The sequence below is a fragment of the Watersipora subatra genome, chromosome 6 (assembly GCF_963576615.1).
Source record: "Watersipora subatra chromosome 6, tzWatSuba1.1, whole genome shotgun sequence".
In the NCBI taxonomy this organism is placed as follows: Eukaryota; Metazoa; Bryozoa; class Gymnolaemata; order Cheilostomatida; family Watersiporidae; genus Watersipora; species Watersipora subatra.
In genome coordinates, this window is record NC_088713.1 from 64,809,858 (window position 1) to 64,827,702 (window position 17,845).

General features: G+C 35.6%; 1 protein-coding gene across 1 annotated transcript; it reads right to left on the bottom strand.

Annotated features, from left to right (window-relative positions):
- LOC137398450 (general transcription factor II-I repeat domain-containing protein 2-like) lies at positions 1–12,559 on the bottom strand. Its single transcript, XM_068084561.1, has 7 exons — positions 12,491–12,559; positions 10,311–10,430; positions 1,952–2,129; positions 1,428–1,672; positions 943–1,147; positions 371–563; positions 1–166 (listed from the first exon to the last, which is right to left on the bottom strand). The coding sequence occupies exons 1-7, from the start codon at positions 12,557–12,559 to the stop codon at positions 1–3; spliced, it is 1,176 nt and encodes a 391-aa protein (XP_067940662.1).
- Positions 12,560–17,845: the final 5,286 nt, after the last annotated feature.

Here is a 17,845-nt window from a genome sequence, read left to right on the forward strand (position 1 = left end):
TTAGTAGGTGCCAATTTTTGGACTTTTGACACTTGGACTAGTATAGGCTCTCCTCAAATCAGCGTGTGATTTTAATTCTATCATCTCCATTTTATAGCGGCCAGGACTGTCTTCAGGTACTATGTCAAAGGGCTGAGAAAGTAGTGTGAACTTAGGTTCACATTTCCTAAAATCAGTAAACTTCGTTGAAAATTCAGAATGCAACTTGTCAAGTTGTTTAGTATATTTTGAGCAATCTATCTCTGGCAGTTCTGCTTTTCTGACTGCTAAACGAGGAAAATGAGTAAGTTGTGTTTTACTCAGTTGATTCCGAAACAGTTGAAGCTTTTTTTCAAAGGAACATAGGTGTTCAAACATTTTGTTTACCAACTGGCATTTATCTGGTAGTTTAACATCTAAATTTGAAATATGTTGTGCGATGTCAGTTAGAAAGGCAAGGTCATTTATTGAGTCATTATCAGTTAAACAAGCAACATCCTGCTGCTTATTAACCATGAAAGTCACAATCTCCTTTCTCAGATTCCCAAATCTTTTCAGCGTACTAGCTCGGCTCAACCAACGCACTGCAAAGAAGTACACAACATCTAGGTAATCTCAATCAAGTTCTTCTAAAAATGCCTTGAATTGGCGATGATTGAGTTCTCGAGCACGAATGTAATTCACACTTTTAATAACACTTTTCATAGGCTATCAGCCGAGATATAAAAAGTGCTTAGTTTTTTGATTTCGTGGCCACCTCCTCTCAGATGGAAGATCCCTTCAATTTATACTAACTCAAGTATGTAGATTTCAAATCAGATGAGTTACTCTGGATTTGATTTCCATTTCATTGTAGAACCAAATTTGTGTATAAGTCAGTAGTTGTCTACACCTAATATATAAATATATGTGATTTTCTGGGCCAAATAGCAATAAAAATACAAGTTAGTGCAAATAACTCACCTGCATGAACAGTTTTAGCTCCCATGAGTTTGTCATGTACTGTCTCCGATTTTACAAACAAGTATCCGGTGTGTTTCTCGCAGATCGCACATACTCTCTCCAGTACAGGCTTACTTGAGGACAGCTTCACGTTACTTGCAGATCTTAATGTTTTCTTTGTCGAAGGGGATACTGAAATGTCTCCTGAGTCATCTGCCACTGACAACTGTGGTAAAAAATAAAGATAATTTTTCAAACCACATGACAAAACAGGGACATAACATGCATTCACAAGCCAAATCAACCTTACTGTGATGGTAACCCAATTAGACTGGAAAAGAGGATATCATATTTTATATTTTTTAATCTCACTTCTCAAGGACTTAACTGCGGTGAGTTTGTCTGTACTCTGTGCGAAAGGGAATTAAAGAGATACACTGAGAACCTGACACACTACATAATATGACAGGATTTTGGCAGGATTGGATAGTGCTATTTAAAATTACCTCTGAGTAGTTTCTCTTTGCTTTTTCAAGCTTGCTTTTATTAACTAGTCTGGAGAAGCAATTCTTGTTGATAGTTGCTCTAACCACCAGTGAATCTCCTTTTACTTTAGCACACACAGTCTTCTCAGGTTCTTTGTTAAGTTCCATCTGCTGTTGGACAGTATTCTTTAGCACTGAGGATGAATAGTCAGTTAAATTAATTAAGGCACCTTTGTTGCCTTCAAAGTGAGCCACACAAGCCATCACTGACAAGCAACACAGATGAATATCATCATGCTTACAGTTCTGTAATGTGATAACTTGACCCGGCTGACCTGTTCCAATTATAGAATGAAATCTGATTGGTTAAGAAGAAAAAGTTGCCGAAAGGCGGTTAATCCTGTGTGCCACTGTAATACGAGACAAACTGGTTTGTTGCAATAACTGCCTTTTTTCAGGACAATTGAAATAAGTAAATATCCTCAAGCAACTTTTTACTAATTCTCCATCCCTAAATGGCTTCACTTTTTCTGCAAGTAACACACAGACTTTGAAGCTTAGGTCAGTTACAAGCTCAGAGTCTTTCTTATATGAAGTAAACACCCCTTGTTGCTTTTTAATTGCCAGGGTCATCTGTTCCAGTTTGTCTAATCTAGCTTGGCCTAACGAGGTATCATGCATGGCTGAATGTATTGATCTGTAATGTCGTTTGATGTTGTATTCCTTCAATACAGCAATTGTAGCTTGGCAGACTACACGTATAACACCTTTGTGGTGCTCAACAACAAAATATTTGCTACTCAAGTCTTTATTGAAAACTCTGCCATTAACATCAACTTTTCTTAGTAGCATAGATGTTTAGTTACAAAAAAATTCACTTGACTGTTCTAATACTATTGCAAAAAACTTTAATGAGTACAATCAGCTGGCACAGAACTGAGTAGAATCGATAAATTTCATTTAACTCTGTGATATAAGTTTAAGAAAATATTTCTAAAATATTTTAACAAAAATTTATTAAATTTTTGGAGAAATAATCTGGCCCGAAAAGTTAAACTTTATGTTGGGTATTTTACTTCATTCTAACAGAATGCCCAAATACCCCCCAGTTTGGAGCTGGTAGTGCCAGTTTAGTCTCCAGCAATACGATCCTCGAAGCAGGTTGTGTATTATCCGATAGCAGGTGCAAGTATCAGGTGCAAGTATCAGGTGCGACGGGTAAAGTTAATATACAGTAGATGCTGCTACACCGTAAACGATCTATTCCAGGAACCTTTACCTTATAGGATTATTTGTAGTAGTAATGAATTGTCAAGGCCATTTATTATGAGTGTAGTTGGTGAGTACAGTGACTATCTGTTAGTTATGTACACTCAGTCAACAGTTACCTGTGTCAGCTAATATTTATTTGATTGTTTTGTTTCTTCCAGGTTTATAATTTTCTACACTCACTCTATGCAGATGTTAGACCCTTCAATTTTCCTAAACTCCTCTCTCAGGCTCCGGAGCAAAAACGCTTGCCAGGCGTGGACTCACTGCGAGATTGGGAAACCAAAACAGCCATAGGTCATGCAGAGATATCGATGTGCTATTTATTGTATATCACATCCGCTATTGTAATTGCCGGTTTGTTCTATGTATTTTGTTGTCATCAAGAGAAGACTTTGACTGCGCCCCAGAAAGTGTCCCCCACGAGCTGAGTCTAACCTTGACTATCATAAACCAATTTACTAACCAAATAAAAAGCTATGTCACCAAAAATATTTATATTTTTTCTTGCAAATTTTGTGCTAGCATACATGCCATCTTCTTGTATGTAGAATTGTGTCTACTGGTGCTTCTTTTTTAGCCAATGAACTTTCTGCAGATCTGTTATAAGTTTTTACACTAGCTTTGCCAGAAAATATATCTCGGTACCGATATTTTTAAAATTAGCAATAAATCGCTGTAAACGATTGAGTGGATAATAACAGCTATAGTATTATGAGCACATGATGAGTTGTTGTAGTACTATGGGCAAGGAATCAATGAGTAGGTCCGACTTACTATAGCTGTACTAGGAGTAGTGGTTACTCTAGAGGGAGCCACAGTTATACTACGAATAAAAAGGATACTTTGTAGAAACATCAGTGCTTTGTGTCTGATTTAAGTTTATTAGAAACTTACATCAGACACAAAAACTCACAACATAAACTTACCGTGTGCCAGTGCGAGGCTCATGCTGCAAGATGTTGTTGGATAAGTCAGAGGCAATATCATGAAACTGGGTGAGAATTTATTAAAATTGGAGGATTTTAACTGACTGATACCAAAATCAATAAAATTGCAGCTGTTCTAGCAACCACAGCTGCAGGTGTTCTGCAGTTCAAGAATACTCATGTTTACACACACTTCGATCTTTTGAGTTGTTGGCACTATCGGTTATTGAAGACGACTCCAAATACACTTTGTACTCTCAATTTTGTACCTCATAAGCACTGCTTGTGCAGCTTACATGTCAACCATAGCTTCCATATCAACTGTTTAGTGATGTTTTATGCACATCCTGTAGTACTGAATAACATAAATGCAAGGGTCGTGGCCTTTCAGCCTCTACATGAAATAGATTCTATATTTCTGAGCTAGCTTTCCAGTGAAATTGTCAAATATAAACAGCTGACTAAGACACAATAATATATTTCTACATTGTGTTCTCATGTGGTCTATTGGGGTATTTCAACTAGCATAAATATTATTACCTGCAACCTAAGAGAAGGTTATTATATTTTACGACTATAAGAGAAAGCCTCAACTTCCTAGTATTTCATGTGATCCATATGAATAGTCAGTAAATCAATAATTGCTCTTAGTACGCTGTTCTATGAGCTGTCACCTTGTGTCACAATATGTTTTATAGTATATGTACATTAAAACATTTAATGTATATACATGTAAAACACAATTTTAGTTTTAGTATACGAGTCATTCATAGCACTATTATAATACATGTCTTAGCTCTACCTTTTATTGGTTATACTTTATACATTTTATATTTCAACTGACTGAGCAATAAAACTATCAATAGAAATACTTGTACACTCTATGAATATTCAAATTCCTTCTATGCTTTTAATGTGTCTGTTCTTTTTGTTACCAACTCATGCTTTTTACAGATTTTCTACAAATTTTTCTATATTGCTAGATTTTTTTCTGTCAACTGCCCACTACTCTAAAAAATATCTGTAGATCTTTGTGAGTGTTTCTAGATCTCTAAAAGTAACTTGTTCATCTAACACAGTAAACTTCATAACTACACAGGTGCCTAGTCATGTGAAAGTCTGGTAGTTGTCATCTCTCTGATAAAATTTATACCAAGCATTATGACAGATATTTAATCACCAACTCAAACAACACCTGGCATTTAGCTCTAAGGGACACAATTTATATTATTGATTAGCTTATCAGAGATCTGCTCAACATGCCGACTGTTGCCATGAAGTAGTGGGAAGAACATATTTTCATCTTCATTGCTTTTAAAAATACCATTATATGGTGACAAGTGCATTTTCTGACTTAAATACTAAATAGTTAAATAGCTAAATACTGTAAAACCTTTATTTGAATGCCATGACGCTCTATTTTGCAACCTTTTCGTTAGAGTGGTTCCTTTATTAGAGGTAATGTTTCAATAAAGATTAGGGCTGTATTTTCAAACACCTTGTCAAGATGTTGAGAAGATAAATTTAATCCTTTCACTGGCGAACAAATGCCACCCGTGTTTTACACTTTTCCTCCGGCAGTGCAACAATAACTCTTTTGGATGCAATAAATTTGCTAGTTTAGCTCCAACTTGTAGATATCTAAATAAATATGCACTAGGAAGCTGATACACATGTCTACCAGTTCATATCTATTGCTTACAATTAACCTACAATGGTTTAATAGCCTGCATTGCAGTTTATTGGAGCTTTAAAGTTCTATATTTTTTTTTAAACTTCAAGACATATTTTCCTTTCATAACTATATTTAACAAGATCGAATAAAACCGTTTGGCACTCATTGATATGTTTGTTACAGTTTGCAGCCAGAACTAGCATTTTCTGTACAGCAGAGGTTATGAGCGTTGATCTGTGGTAGTTCGAGTTAGATAACGCAAGGACGCTATCTTATAATAGTTTTTTGCAGATTTGATCTAAATCTTTCTGTATGTCTAGATTTATTTTTGTCAACTGCCCACTATTGTCAAAAGATCTATGTAGATCTCTGTAAATATTTCTAGATCTCTAAAAGTAGTTTGTTTATTTAACAGAGTAAACTTTGCAACTACACAGGTGCCTGGTCTTGGGAGAGTATGGTAGGCGTCATCTCTCTGATAAAATTGATACCAAGCATTGTGTCAGATATTCAAACACCAACTCAAACAACACACCTCCTGGCATTTAGCTTTAATATATACAATGTATGTCATTGATTAGCTTATCAGAGATCTGCCGGCTGTTGCCATGAGGCAATAGGGAGAACATATATTTATATCCATCACATGAAAAGACCATTATATGGTGAAAAGTGAATTTTTTGCCTACTCAGGAATATTTTAGCTTTCATAGTAAGGCATTCCATATTTTTACTATTCTTTTTAGAAGGAGAATATGACGACTGCTGCCATAAAGCAAAGGGAAGAATTAATTTTAACTCAGTTATTTAGCCTATTTTGACACCTCTTCTTTGTCATGTGGTAGAAGGTGCTACTCGGAATCCACTTACACAATGATATTTACCAGTAAAGCTCTGAGACCATATAGTAACATGAACAATAGCTTTTATATGAAGTAGTAGAATATATTTCTTAGGATTTGTCTCCTCCCACTTAGTATGTCTATTTTCAAAGAGTTAATCTTCATGGCATACATATATGTTTTAACTTTACAGTTACAAATCACCTTCTTAAACAAAATTTCTTGACTACCATTTAATATTTGTTACAATATCAATAGATCTTTTTAGTTTTTGAAATGTCCAGTTATAAATTTGAAGACACCAGCAGGACTTGTCAAAAAGGTACTATGTGTTTGTGTTCAAGTGTTTAGTTACCTTTTTAATTAGTGAGACATGAAGTTTAAACGAACATAGGTTGAAATATGTTTATGGATCAATTCTAAACCAATACAATTAAGAATGTTGGCACCCATTATTGGCTTTATACTGCAAAGGTATTTAAAGTGCAAATATGAAAGTGGACTTCACACTGATGACGAAAAGGTCACCTTCTTAATCAATTTCTGCTTTGTATACTTGTTGTAAATTGAGTCCAGGAATCTCTAAGTGTATTACTCAATTTAAAAACAATAAAATCAGTTTCTACAGATATGCTCGCTCTGAACTAGCAAGCACTGAGTTGCATATTGCTATCTCAGCCATAATTGAATGTGGGGTTCATGCTAGTAAGAACACTGTTTTTACTAAAAAGGACTAGTAATCCACTTAGACAAAAGGCTAAAAGTCAGTATAAACAACATGGTAAGTCAGTATACATACTTATGTTTGTATATGTGTACGCTATATGTGTTAAAGCATTGAACAAGGTTGTTGATCAATACAAGTCAGTTCAGTCAATCATTCCGAGGAAGCTGAATCATCAAAAAAAAAAGCAAAATTAATATCACATATGAACAGTCTGTATGCTCTCAAACATCCATGAAGAATATGCTACAGCAGCCCAGTTTAGTGCTACCTGGTAGACTGAATGGTGTATCCAGAGAAGCTACAGATGTGTTGGCTTCACACTTGACTAAAATACGTGTACCGCCAATATTGTGAGACAAGTTTAAATGATTTGAATCTTTGAAAGTCAGCAGCTCTAGTGTTAATTGACTGTCAAAGTTGCTGTTTTCTGGAGTACACTGCTGTAAACCCATGTCAGATTTATGCTGGACTTGTCAGCGGAAAAACAACATTATCTACCTGTAAGTATACGACTTTGTGCCTGTATACTCTAATGTCTGATGTAGTTAAATCTTGAATTACTGTAGCTTCAAAAACCTTTTGGCAAGAGAATTTGTAGATTTCTTTTCTGCTTAGCAACTATTTAAATTATAATAGTTTCAAATTTTAGAACACTTTCTGAGGTCGTGACCCATATATTATGTATGTTACATTTGAAAAGTATAGCATCAGAGTTGTCTCCTCACAACAACTGGATCTTTTGTTGAAGAATTAAATTTTCATACCGGATGTGACTGTTAAGGCTGTATCATAGATCTGACATGAATAGAAAGGCTTTCTGTCATAGATTTGACATGAATACCGAGGCTATCTGTCATGATTGCTAAGGCTATCTGTCATCAGCCTTAGTATTGGCCCTAAAGTTGCACGTCTCCTGGCAGCAACAGACAAGCATGCTATTTGTTGGTGCGTGTTAGACATTATCTTTTTGTTTTAACCAGGCAGTTTTTGTAACACATGTTACATGAGAGCCAAGAGCTTGCCTTGACAAAAACTCATTTGGTGTAACTTGTTTCTTCAATGATGCCCACTATCTTTGGCTATTAGAGATGAATTTTACTACAATTAAGATGGTCTACCTTAACATTATACAATCATTACTGTTCCTGTTAGCCACTTTCTTATCAATGCTAAAGAACTGTTCATATTTAATATTAGAAAGGTGGCCAGCTGCAACAGTAAGACCAGCTCTAAAGCATTGAAGGGTTCACGTTGAGTAGGAATAGCATCTGTTAATCTATGCCAGTCTACAAGATTTGGAATTTTGCCAAGCTATGCTGGTGGTATTATATAGCATGAGTGCAGTTCAATGATGGACATGTGTGTTCTTAAGAATCACTGCTAGATGAGAAGAGAGGAGAAAATGTATCAAGTATAAATATAAAATTGTATTTAGTTTTAAATCTTGAACAAGAATTGCGTGTGATTTAAATTGAACAAAGAGAAAGGTATCAGCTCAGAGGCTCATGGAACTGGTCCCCTGTCTCGTCTGTATCAGTGGGAGTACGCATATAAATATCCAGTCTGTTAAGTCTCTCCATCATGGCAGCCATATCTAAATAAACATATATTTATCAGTGTTTATTATAAGCAATAATATAATGTTTCTCTTTTTAGGAGAATTGCACCATCTCACAACCACCTTGTGTAAACTACCCTTCATACTAAGGGAAGGTTCACAAGAGATGGTTTGAAGCTGTAACTACTCTAGTCTAATCTGCTCGGTTACTGTACAGCAATACAATTTAGCCTGTGGTTCACGTATTCACATCAGCTAGTTATGAGCGATGTGCTCCCTTTGCACGTTAACAAATAGAATTAACTACTGACCAGCCAATAACAATGATGAAACAATGCTCATCATATCCATTCCTTATTAGTTAATAACTAGCATGAGAAATTACACATGAATACATGTTGTTACTGATGAACATTAACCCATTCAGGACTAATTAGTTATTGGTTGACTGCTCCTCCAGCCTAATTAATTTTTCACTAGCCTTACAATTAAAATAGAGCTACACAAAATTAAGTATAACTAGAGTTCTTTACAAGATAATCTTGATTTGTTTTTTTTCAGCTTAATAAAGACATTCCAGGCTACAATTTGATATAAATTTTTGTGCACCTTTACAAATTCTACTAACTGCAATTTCTAATAATTCTGTGAACTTTTTTTGATCAAAATTGTTTTTTATGTTTCATAGCAGCTCACAAGCAGTTTTTTTGATACTGACATTGTTGGACCTATGTTAGATTGATAGCAAACTTTATCAGCAGCAAATAAAAAAAGAGATTCCTCAATTCCAAGCAATAGAACAGGTGTTACTAGCTTCTAACCAACACTATGTCACTGACAGTTTTATCAATTATATAATCAAACAATTTGTTAATTTATATTGAAATGCATTGCAGAGGTTATTATGAATATATTATGCATAAAAAAGATACTCAAGTTACCAGCTAACAGACAATCAATCACCAACAAAAAAATAGGTGTAAAAATACAGTAAAATATATTGTAAAAAATACAGTAAAAATGAATATGCATGAAAACGATAAAATATATACATGTATAAAATGGGTGTGTTCATAAAAAAATGATGACACGGTGAGAGTTATTTGATGGTCTCCAGATGGTATTGAAAAAGTTAGGCTGCACTGACAAGATGATAAAACTGATAAGATCCATGCATATTATGAAGGAATGCAGGCATAAATGGCCAAGGTGAATCCTGCTTCAGAGATTTACTCACCAATCTTGGCACGTATTCTTCATCTGAAGCAAATTAGAACATCAACAAATTTTCAAGGAGGTGAAGTGCAAAAGAAGAGGAGTTATCAGGGGGAATTGCTGACACGAAGCGCTGCGAGGCGTCTATGCAGTAGAAATAACACACTTGATTGGCAGTTCAACCTGATGTTCCTGTGCCACCATCAACTTTGTTTGAACAAAAGTTAGAAAAACATTTGGGAGGCAATTTTCAAAAATTGACCCAGCAATGAAACAGATCTGGCTGCTGACCAAAAGTGTTTTATGTCTAGTTTATGACGAGATGAGTGAACAGAGTCAACCCACCAAACAAATCAACTTATGAAAGGAAAACAAGAGATGTGTATCCATACTTATAAGGTTAAGGAAGTTTCTATCATCAGCGCTTATAATCATGATTGAGTGATAAGGTTTATAATAAACTGACTGTGACAATAACAATAGTTTTAGATAGAAAACAACCTGATGGATGCAGCAACACAACTGTGATAGTTCTCAATGAGAGTAACTCTACATCTATATCATTGTTATGTCTTCGGGTGACTCAAACCATAGAATATTTTACTGATTGATGGTTTAGACAAAAACATACATGCTTAAGCCTGCTCATACGCTAGAGAGCTCAACGTACGGATGCTTTTAAACCTTACCGTTTCTGGATTCCACATTTCTTTGGGATTCCTGCATAAAGGACACAACTCTTTAGAAGGAAACTGATTTTTAGGATACACGGGATCCTCACTGGTCTTTCCAGCCAACCCCTTTTTGGCCTGACAGTATAATAAAATGTAGATGATTAGACACTTTGTGTTGATACACAAAGGGATCAAAGCAAAACCAAAATCGCTACAAACCAATCTACGGAATATGCAGTTAAGCTAAAGCTAAATCTCTACTTACTTATCTTAACACAAAACCAAAAACGCTACCAACCAAAAGGTAGCAAAACAGAGAGATCTCGAAATGATTACCGTGAATAAAGTACCGTGAATAAAGGTTTTGAGTCAAGGTTACGAAGCTGGCCACAATGAGTAAACTAAGTTTTGATAACGAGGAGTAAAGAACTCTCATATACACTGTTATTTTATCTCTGTTATTATAGACGTGATTAGCAACAGTTGATATAACATAAGTAACTATTGCTATAGAGTATGCAGTTAAGCTATAGTTGAACCTCTACTTATGATTCTATTAACATATTCCGATATCAGCAGTTCACAAATGTAAATACAGTAACTTCTTGCTAATTCACGTCACATTTTCCACATCCCCACAGGATCGCAGACTCATTAATGGCAACAGTTCTATTAAACGTGACACGGAGAGAGGCAAAAGTCAACATGAAATCAGTAATCAGTATCAAATGTTTACGAAATTTAAAGTAATAAATTATAAATAATCATATACTTGTGCCCAGATTAGATTGAAGAAACGAATCACACTGACTGACCCCATAAGCACTGAATCATATATTGTTGACAGACCTAAAGCATTTCCCAGGTTTTATAACCAAACTACTGATGCCGAGCACTACTCACACTTTTGATACTGCTCATGTTATGTGGCGTAGTGAGTGGTCAGAAACTTAAGCTATGCAGGGCAATCACTCAATAGCCAGATTTAAAATTCCTGAAATTCATGTTTGCATACTTCTTAATGTCGGGCTATACACAAACCATACGAGCTGAATTTTGACTTGTACCACAAAAATTTAGTACATTATCGCACCCGTGCTTCCTACTGCATAATTGTAAAACGGTGATGGTGACATATGTCAATTCTGTTGCGCTGAAGCCAATTTATAGAACTCTCACAATACATGATATAGCCATGCTAGCTGTTGATCTTGTGCGCAAGTCACTAGCAGTGGTATGCGTAAATGGAACAAAGACAAATGCTTTGAAGGAAAGTTACTGCAGCACGATGAGTCATGAGCTCTGTAGGCAATTAACCTTTAGTAGACCAGGAGGGCATGAAAAAGCCGTCGAAAAGTGATTTATTCCTTTTGAAGGTGGGCTATGTGATAAAAGTGGCATCTAGATCAGAATTTCGAGATGATTTCAAATATCTTTTTTGACACCTCTCAGATTGCTCATTTTGGAGCAAAATAATTAATATATTATTTTGGATAAATAAATGTATGTAATGTTTTATGTGCTTTTACCAACAATTTGATAATGAAAATGGCATATAAATACTAAATAATTAGCAACAACCTAAGTTGGAATCAATTTTCATAACACTAAAATATTTATTCTTCAAATATTAGAACAATATGAAATTTTTATTATATAATATTATGTATTTCCAATTTGGTTGATGTTGTGGCAGCTTCACTGTTTGTCCTTGATATCCCGCAACTCCTACATCATTACAGATCTGCAAAAGAAAATTGAAAGTGTTGTTTAAAGACTAAGATTACGTATATATAATATTTTAGTATACATATATTCATCATCAATGCTTAATATGTGGAGCTATGTACTTTATTATGCAAGTGAAATTGCAATTAGTCAGTCGTTTATACGGTATGACATACATGTATATGTATTCTAATCAAACATGAAGGACACCTCTTGTTACAATAGCACTCGAATACTAACCTTCTAATTCACAGTCATCTGAGTCTTCTGCATCACTGCTTTCATCTCCATTCTCTTTATTTCTATTGCTACAGCAGCTGCATCTGCACATGTCCGTACACTTGAAATCTATATTGTTGCACTGACAGCAACGAGACTGGTACCAAGTTTTGTGTCGAAAAAGCATGTCCATAAGCACATCAGGATGTGTTGGTTGTTGTGTCATCTATCTAGCTTTAAGCTCTCACTCTCCATAAACCATCCATGTTGCTGCGGGGGATGGGGCATTGATTATGATCTGCTTGGCTTTTCTCCATATCTCGGCCTGATAGGCAGCCCTAGATATATAGAGATTTAACTCATCTAGTGTAGGTGGTAGGTTTGATTGTGATGTGCGAGACGATGAGCAGAAGATCTTATACCCTGCTTCATTGATGGAATTTGTCTCTTACCTTATAATCTGCATATGAACGTCTCAATAGATTTTCTTATTGCACCATCAACTTCAAAATCTGTTTCCAATGATTTCAGTGTGTTACAGAATGCAAGATTGTTCTTTTGCAGCTTAAAAAAGTTATCTTTCCTTTGGAATAGAATGCGCTTACACTGTAGCATCCACTTAGAGCATGGAACCTAAGCGGTGCTTAGCCTCATTCGGGTGTGAGGATGGTAAACAGACATCCTATGTTTACATATCTCAACTGCTCCTTAACACAGCAGTAGAGGGTGTCTTTTATGGCAGCTCATCCACTAGAGATAGACAGTTTTATTAAGAAAACATCTGTGTCCTGGCACTTGACTAGAACTTTTGAGCTGGGTTTGTCTTCCATTATCTTTACGATATGTGATAACATGCGCGTATCTGCCTCCTCGTGGTCGGGTGTCAAACTATCTATTTGGCTTGCAGCGATTGATCCACCAGTCATAGCTGATCTTGTGGCATTTTTAAGAAAAAGCTGTTACAAGATCTAGTTTCTGCTTCACAGTTGACTTGCTCCAAGTATCCTTTAAAAAATCTTACTTACTAGGGCAGTCTTGTTGGAGCCATCTGCTCAAAATTCACAACACTTTGGCACTCATTAGTTCGGACTAAACACAGCAACCTTCTGCCTTCCTTTAACACTTCTACGACTTCTCTCACCTCTTTTAATGCTGATATCAGGGTATGTGTCACACAAAAAATCCGCATGACATGTGTGATACACGCTTGCAATACTAACTATTCGTTGCAAAAGCTGACTTGCAAGTTGGAGGAGCTTTCAGGGTCTGGATTTCGACCATAGCATTAACCACAACAGCGTCAACGGCTGGTAGCTAATCCTGGTTAACATAGATTTATGGTTGACCATCAACGTCTTTCTCAACAGCAGCCATCAGAGCCGATTTAGCAGTCTTCAATATAGAGCCATCAGAGTTAGCCAGAGACCAGCTAATGTTGCTAAGAGAGAACGATAACACTTTTCTCAAATCTAAGTCACGCTGTTGGCTGATCACTAATGAATTCTCCACAGTCTCTGTGAACACTCTAAGACTTTCTTTTTATTTTTTTTTAACTGAGAGTTATTTGGGGAAGGTTTTGAGCTTGTTTGATTTAATGGATGCATTGAAATCAATCTATTGGGTGCTTAACGTTTTCTGGACCAATTCTGAAAGCTGTTTCTCTCCTATCACATTTGCCATTTCAAGATCATGCTTCACTTCAATGGAGGCGTTTGCACCACTGGTCATATGTACTAGCATGGTGGTTTGAAACGCAAAAAAAAATGTATTTATGCTGTTATGAAACTTTCATGACCTCCTTCATTTCCTCATCAGCCTTCCATGCTTTTCCACGCATCTCATAACCTGCTGCATCCGAATCACCAAACAATATCATCTCCTTCCTGTCTGTATGTGCAGCTGTGCGTTCCGGGTGAGATAGAGTCTAGCATTAAGAGGCAGATAATTCCTGGTAAACTCTAAGATTTCCTCGTAACACTTTGAGTATCTTTTTAACTGTTTGCTCAATAGATGGATCACAAGCGATAGAGCTGAATGGACAACGATGTCATGATTGATAGCTAAAATATCCCTTCTTCATGAGAGCCTCGCTATTCTATGTGATATTTTCAGATTAGTCATCTCTGCATAGCACAGCGTGCCATATCTAGCGTAGTTTGTGTGGTCATATGCAAAAAAACTTGCAGGAAGGATCATACATGTAATTTATAATATACATTTATGTCCAAATTGTAGGTTATAACACATCATGTAAACTGCAAAGAGTTAGTTTCGCTGCTAACAAAATGTGCAGACAAAAATGAAAATGTTTTCTTTTTCTTCGACCAAAATAACATCATCATGGAGTAATCATCATGAATTTGTGAAGTTAATAAATATCTAGTCAGACCTCTTCAGCCGTATCACATTTTTTCTGTCTCTTCCCATGTCTTTTCTCAACACTTTTCATAATGAGCTTGTTACAATACTTTTTTTATAACAGGCGTAATGACATAAAAAGTCTGAACTTTTATCAAAGTTGTCAATGCTCAGAACTTTTTGAGCAACTTCACATTGAATGCTCTCTTCTTCAAATATCAACCATCTGTTTGAATACTGTTTGGCAGTTTCATATTGAAGTTTAATCACTCTGACTAGGGTTTCATTCACAGACTGATCAAGACAGTGAAACAAGCAGTCTTGCTGCATCCTTGGCATAGGTTAAGAAGTGCTGAGAGTTGACTGACCTGATCTCACAAAAAGCAATTATTAATTTGAGGTTATAAAAATGGTTTTCTTTGTCTGATATGCAAGGTTTTCCAAGCAAACTTGGAGTTGCCCCCTCCCATTTCAAAAATTCTCTCTAGCTCAGAAATGTGCAAACACATAGGTGTAAAAACATTATAACTGAATTCAGCGTAAATTTCTGACTATGAAACATATTTGTTTGAGTAGCCCTCCCTCCGAAGGAAAAGGCTGAACGATAAGTTTATGTTTCTGCACTACTACTTAGAAAAGTTGTAATTTAGCTCTAAATCAATTAGATTCGTGACCGGCCATGGAGAAAAAGGCATAGGCCACGCATACCAGAAACTACACTCTGAAAATGGAATCGAAACCATTGAGATATTTTTGGTTTTAATCGACTGCCCATATGCATTAATTATTGAATGAAATGTTTGAGTAAATTTGGATATGCCAGCTTAAATTATAGCTCAGGAAACCTATGACTTAGCTTAGACCTGGGCATTTGCAAATAGATGCTTTATTTGCTAAAAGAAAGCATTAGTAATAAGACTTAACAATTGCATTTTTAACTTCAAAAATATGTTTTGAGATAGATATTATAGTATCCATTAAGTATTTTATTTGACTGTCTAATTTTTATTTCCGCAGTACCACAGTTTTTACTAGTATATAATTTTGTTTGTATTCTCATTTTAGCTATTTTTATACTTATCAGAAATTTTCTCCTCTGACGCTCAAGCTGGTAGTCTAAAAAGCAAAATGATTTGTTTTTGCTGATACTGGTACTCTTCCATTTCAATCATTTTGTAACCGTGCTTTGAGTTTTAGTCTAAAAACAATGATATTACTCAAGCCGTGACGCAACACATACTTCCTATGTGACAACGGAGTCTACCTAACTGGGCTAGCAGGTAGCCAGAATACAAGACTCGTCCACAGATTGGCAGGGGCTGTGATAACTCTATAAGCAACCTCTAAATTAGGTACTTTATCCTGTACTTAGAAATGGCCAACTCCTCTGCTGAAAACTTAATGACAATGTCAAGAGACCTATTGAGCTGCAGCTGCACTGATTACTATTTGCATATAAAAGGAACAAGAGCCGTTGCGTTGGCGCTGGAAGGATTTATGTTTTGGAAACTACACACACACACACATCTTTGAAAAAGTTGCCTTCCCACATTTTCCCCCTCTCAGCTAGACTATGAAAGATACAGCTATTGACACCATTTCTACGACAATTAAGAGGATTGACACTGGTCATAACCACATTCATTTAACTGGTGAGTTGCTATGCATATTTACTTTACTTCAAAATACAGTCACAATAAATTCCAACACTAACTAGACATCTGCACAGCAGATTGCAATTGAAGGGAGAGAGGAGGAAACATTAAATGTAACTTTATATTTAACTTATGGCATAAGAAAAAAAATTATCGAGTATCAAATTATATTGCACTATATTTCATTGAGTCGAGTAGGCAACCCCTCATTTAGAATTGATTTGTAAAAGCTTTATAATTCCAATTTGATAACCTACCCCATTTGAAGCAGTAATAAAATGCTTTTAATACAATGGTAGTGCAAAAGTATGGAATATAAGGTTTACTTCTATAAGGTAAATTATAATATTAAATTAATTAGTTGCATACTTTCTGCTGCTTCACTGTTATTGAAAACCCGTCTGGACACAGCACCATTATTTAAATTGAAGGACAAATCCGACGTGTCAATTACCAATAGTCCAGGAACTACCAATAATCCAGACACTACCACCTTAAACATCGACTACCAAAATTGAACAATGATTCTTATAAAATTATTTTTTATTTTACTATGGAAGCCAGACTACACTGACATCACCACATGGAATGTGTACCACAACTTATTATGCGCTAACTGTCTATATATACACACATGTACATATACATGTATTTTTTATTATTTACTATTCTGGGACAGAGTGGGTCTCTAAGTAATACTACTGAAGCCATCAACTGGTTTGTAGGTACAAAAGGAAAAAGCAAAAAATCCCTGATTTCCTTTGACGTCTGCGACCTCTACTTTTCTATTATACCAAATCTACCTAAAATGTACATCAATTTGCTGTCAGACACACCGATTTGACAGAATAACAACTAAACATCATCATCTATACAAAAAATGCTAGCTTACAAATGAAAACAAAACTTTGTACAAAAATAGAATCAATGATCATGATTGCCGTAACAATGATAACTTTTTGTTGAAGCGGAGACGTGTGAATTATTAGGTACCTCTTTACTATTCTTACTACCTAACAACACCAGAAACAACACTAGGTTTTATGACGGCCTAGCCTCATGCAATGACACATCCCACAATATGAAAAACCCAAAAAATAGATCTGCAACAACTTCAATGAAAACAATTACCATTCAGAGTAGAAGCAAATATGAAATGCATCACTTTTCTCAGATGTAACTCAATACTTCATAACAACATTCAGTATGTTCAAAACTGAAAATTATCCTAGACCACTACAAGATTTTACCTGGGAACATAAACAGATTAATTAGCAGTATGTTATCATTTGCTGCCAAGTTTAACAATGCAAAGGAGCCTTACTGAACAGCAGTCACAAGTAGCGGCAACCACTATGAGATGAAATGTATGTGACCAAGCAACAATGTAAGCACCAAATCGAAAAAGACCCTCAAAACAATCTGGTACAACCCACCATTCAATGCAAAAGTACAAACAATTGTAGCAAATGGTTTCTCTCAATTGTAGATAAAAAATTTTAAACAGACATCCTAAAGCAAAATATTTAACCAAAAATCTTTGAAAGTCAACTACTCAACGATGCCTAGTAGGAAAAGCAAAATAGACAA

What these genes read in the sequence shown, in the direction of transcription:
- LOC137398450 (XM_068084561.1), bottom strand. Translation starts at nt 12,559, where the DNA reads ATGGAGAAAAGCCAAGCAGATCATAATCAATGCCCCATCCCCCGCAGC. An exon ending in CAAAGAGAAACTACTCAGAG is followed by an intron (nt 1,148 to 1,427) that starts GTAATTTTAAAT and finishes TTTTTACCACAG; the next exon opens with TTGTCAGTGGCAGATGACTC. An exon ending in AAACTACCAGATAAATGCCA is followed by an intron (nt 167 to 370) that starts GTTGGTAAACAA and finishes TACTGATTTTAG; the next exon opens with GAAATGTGAACCTAAGTTCA.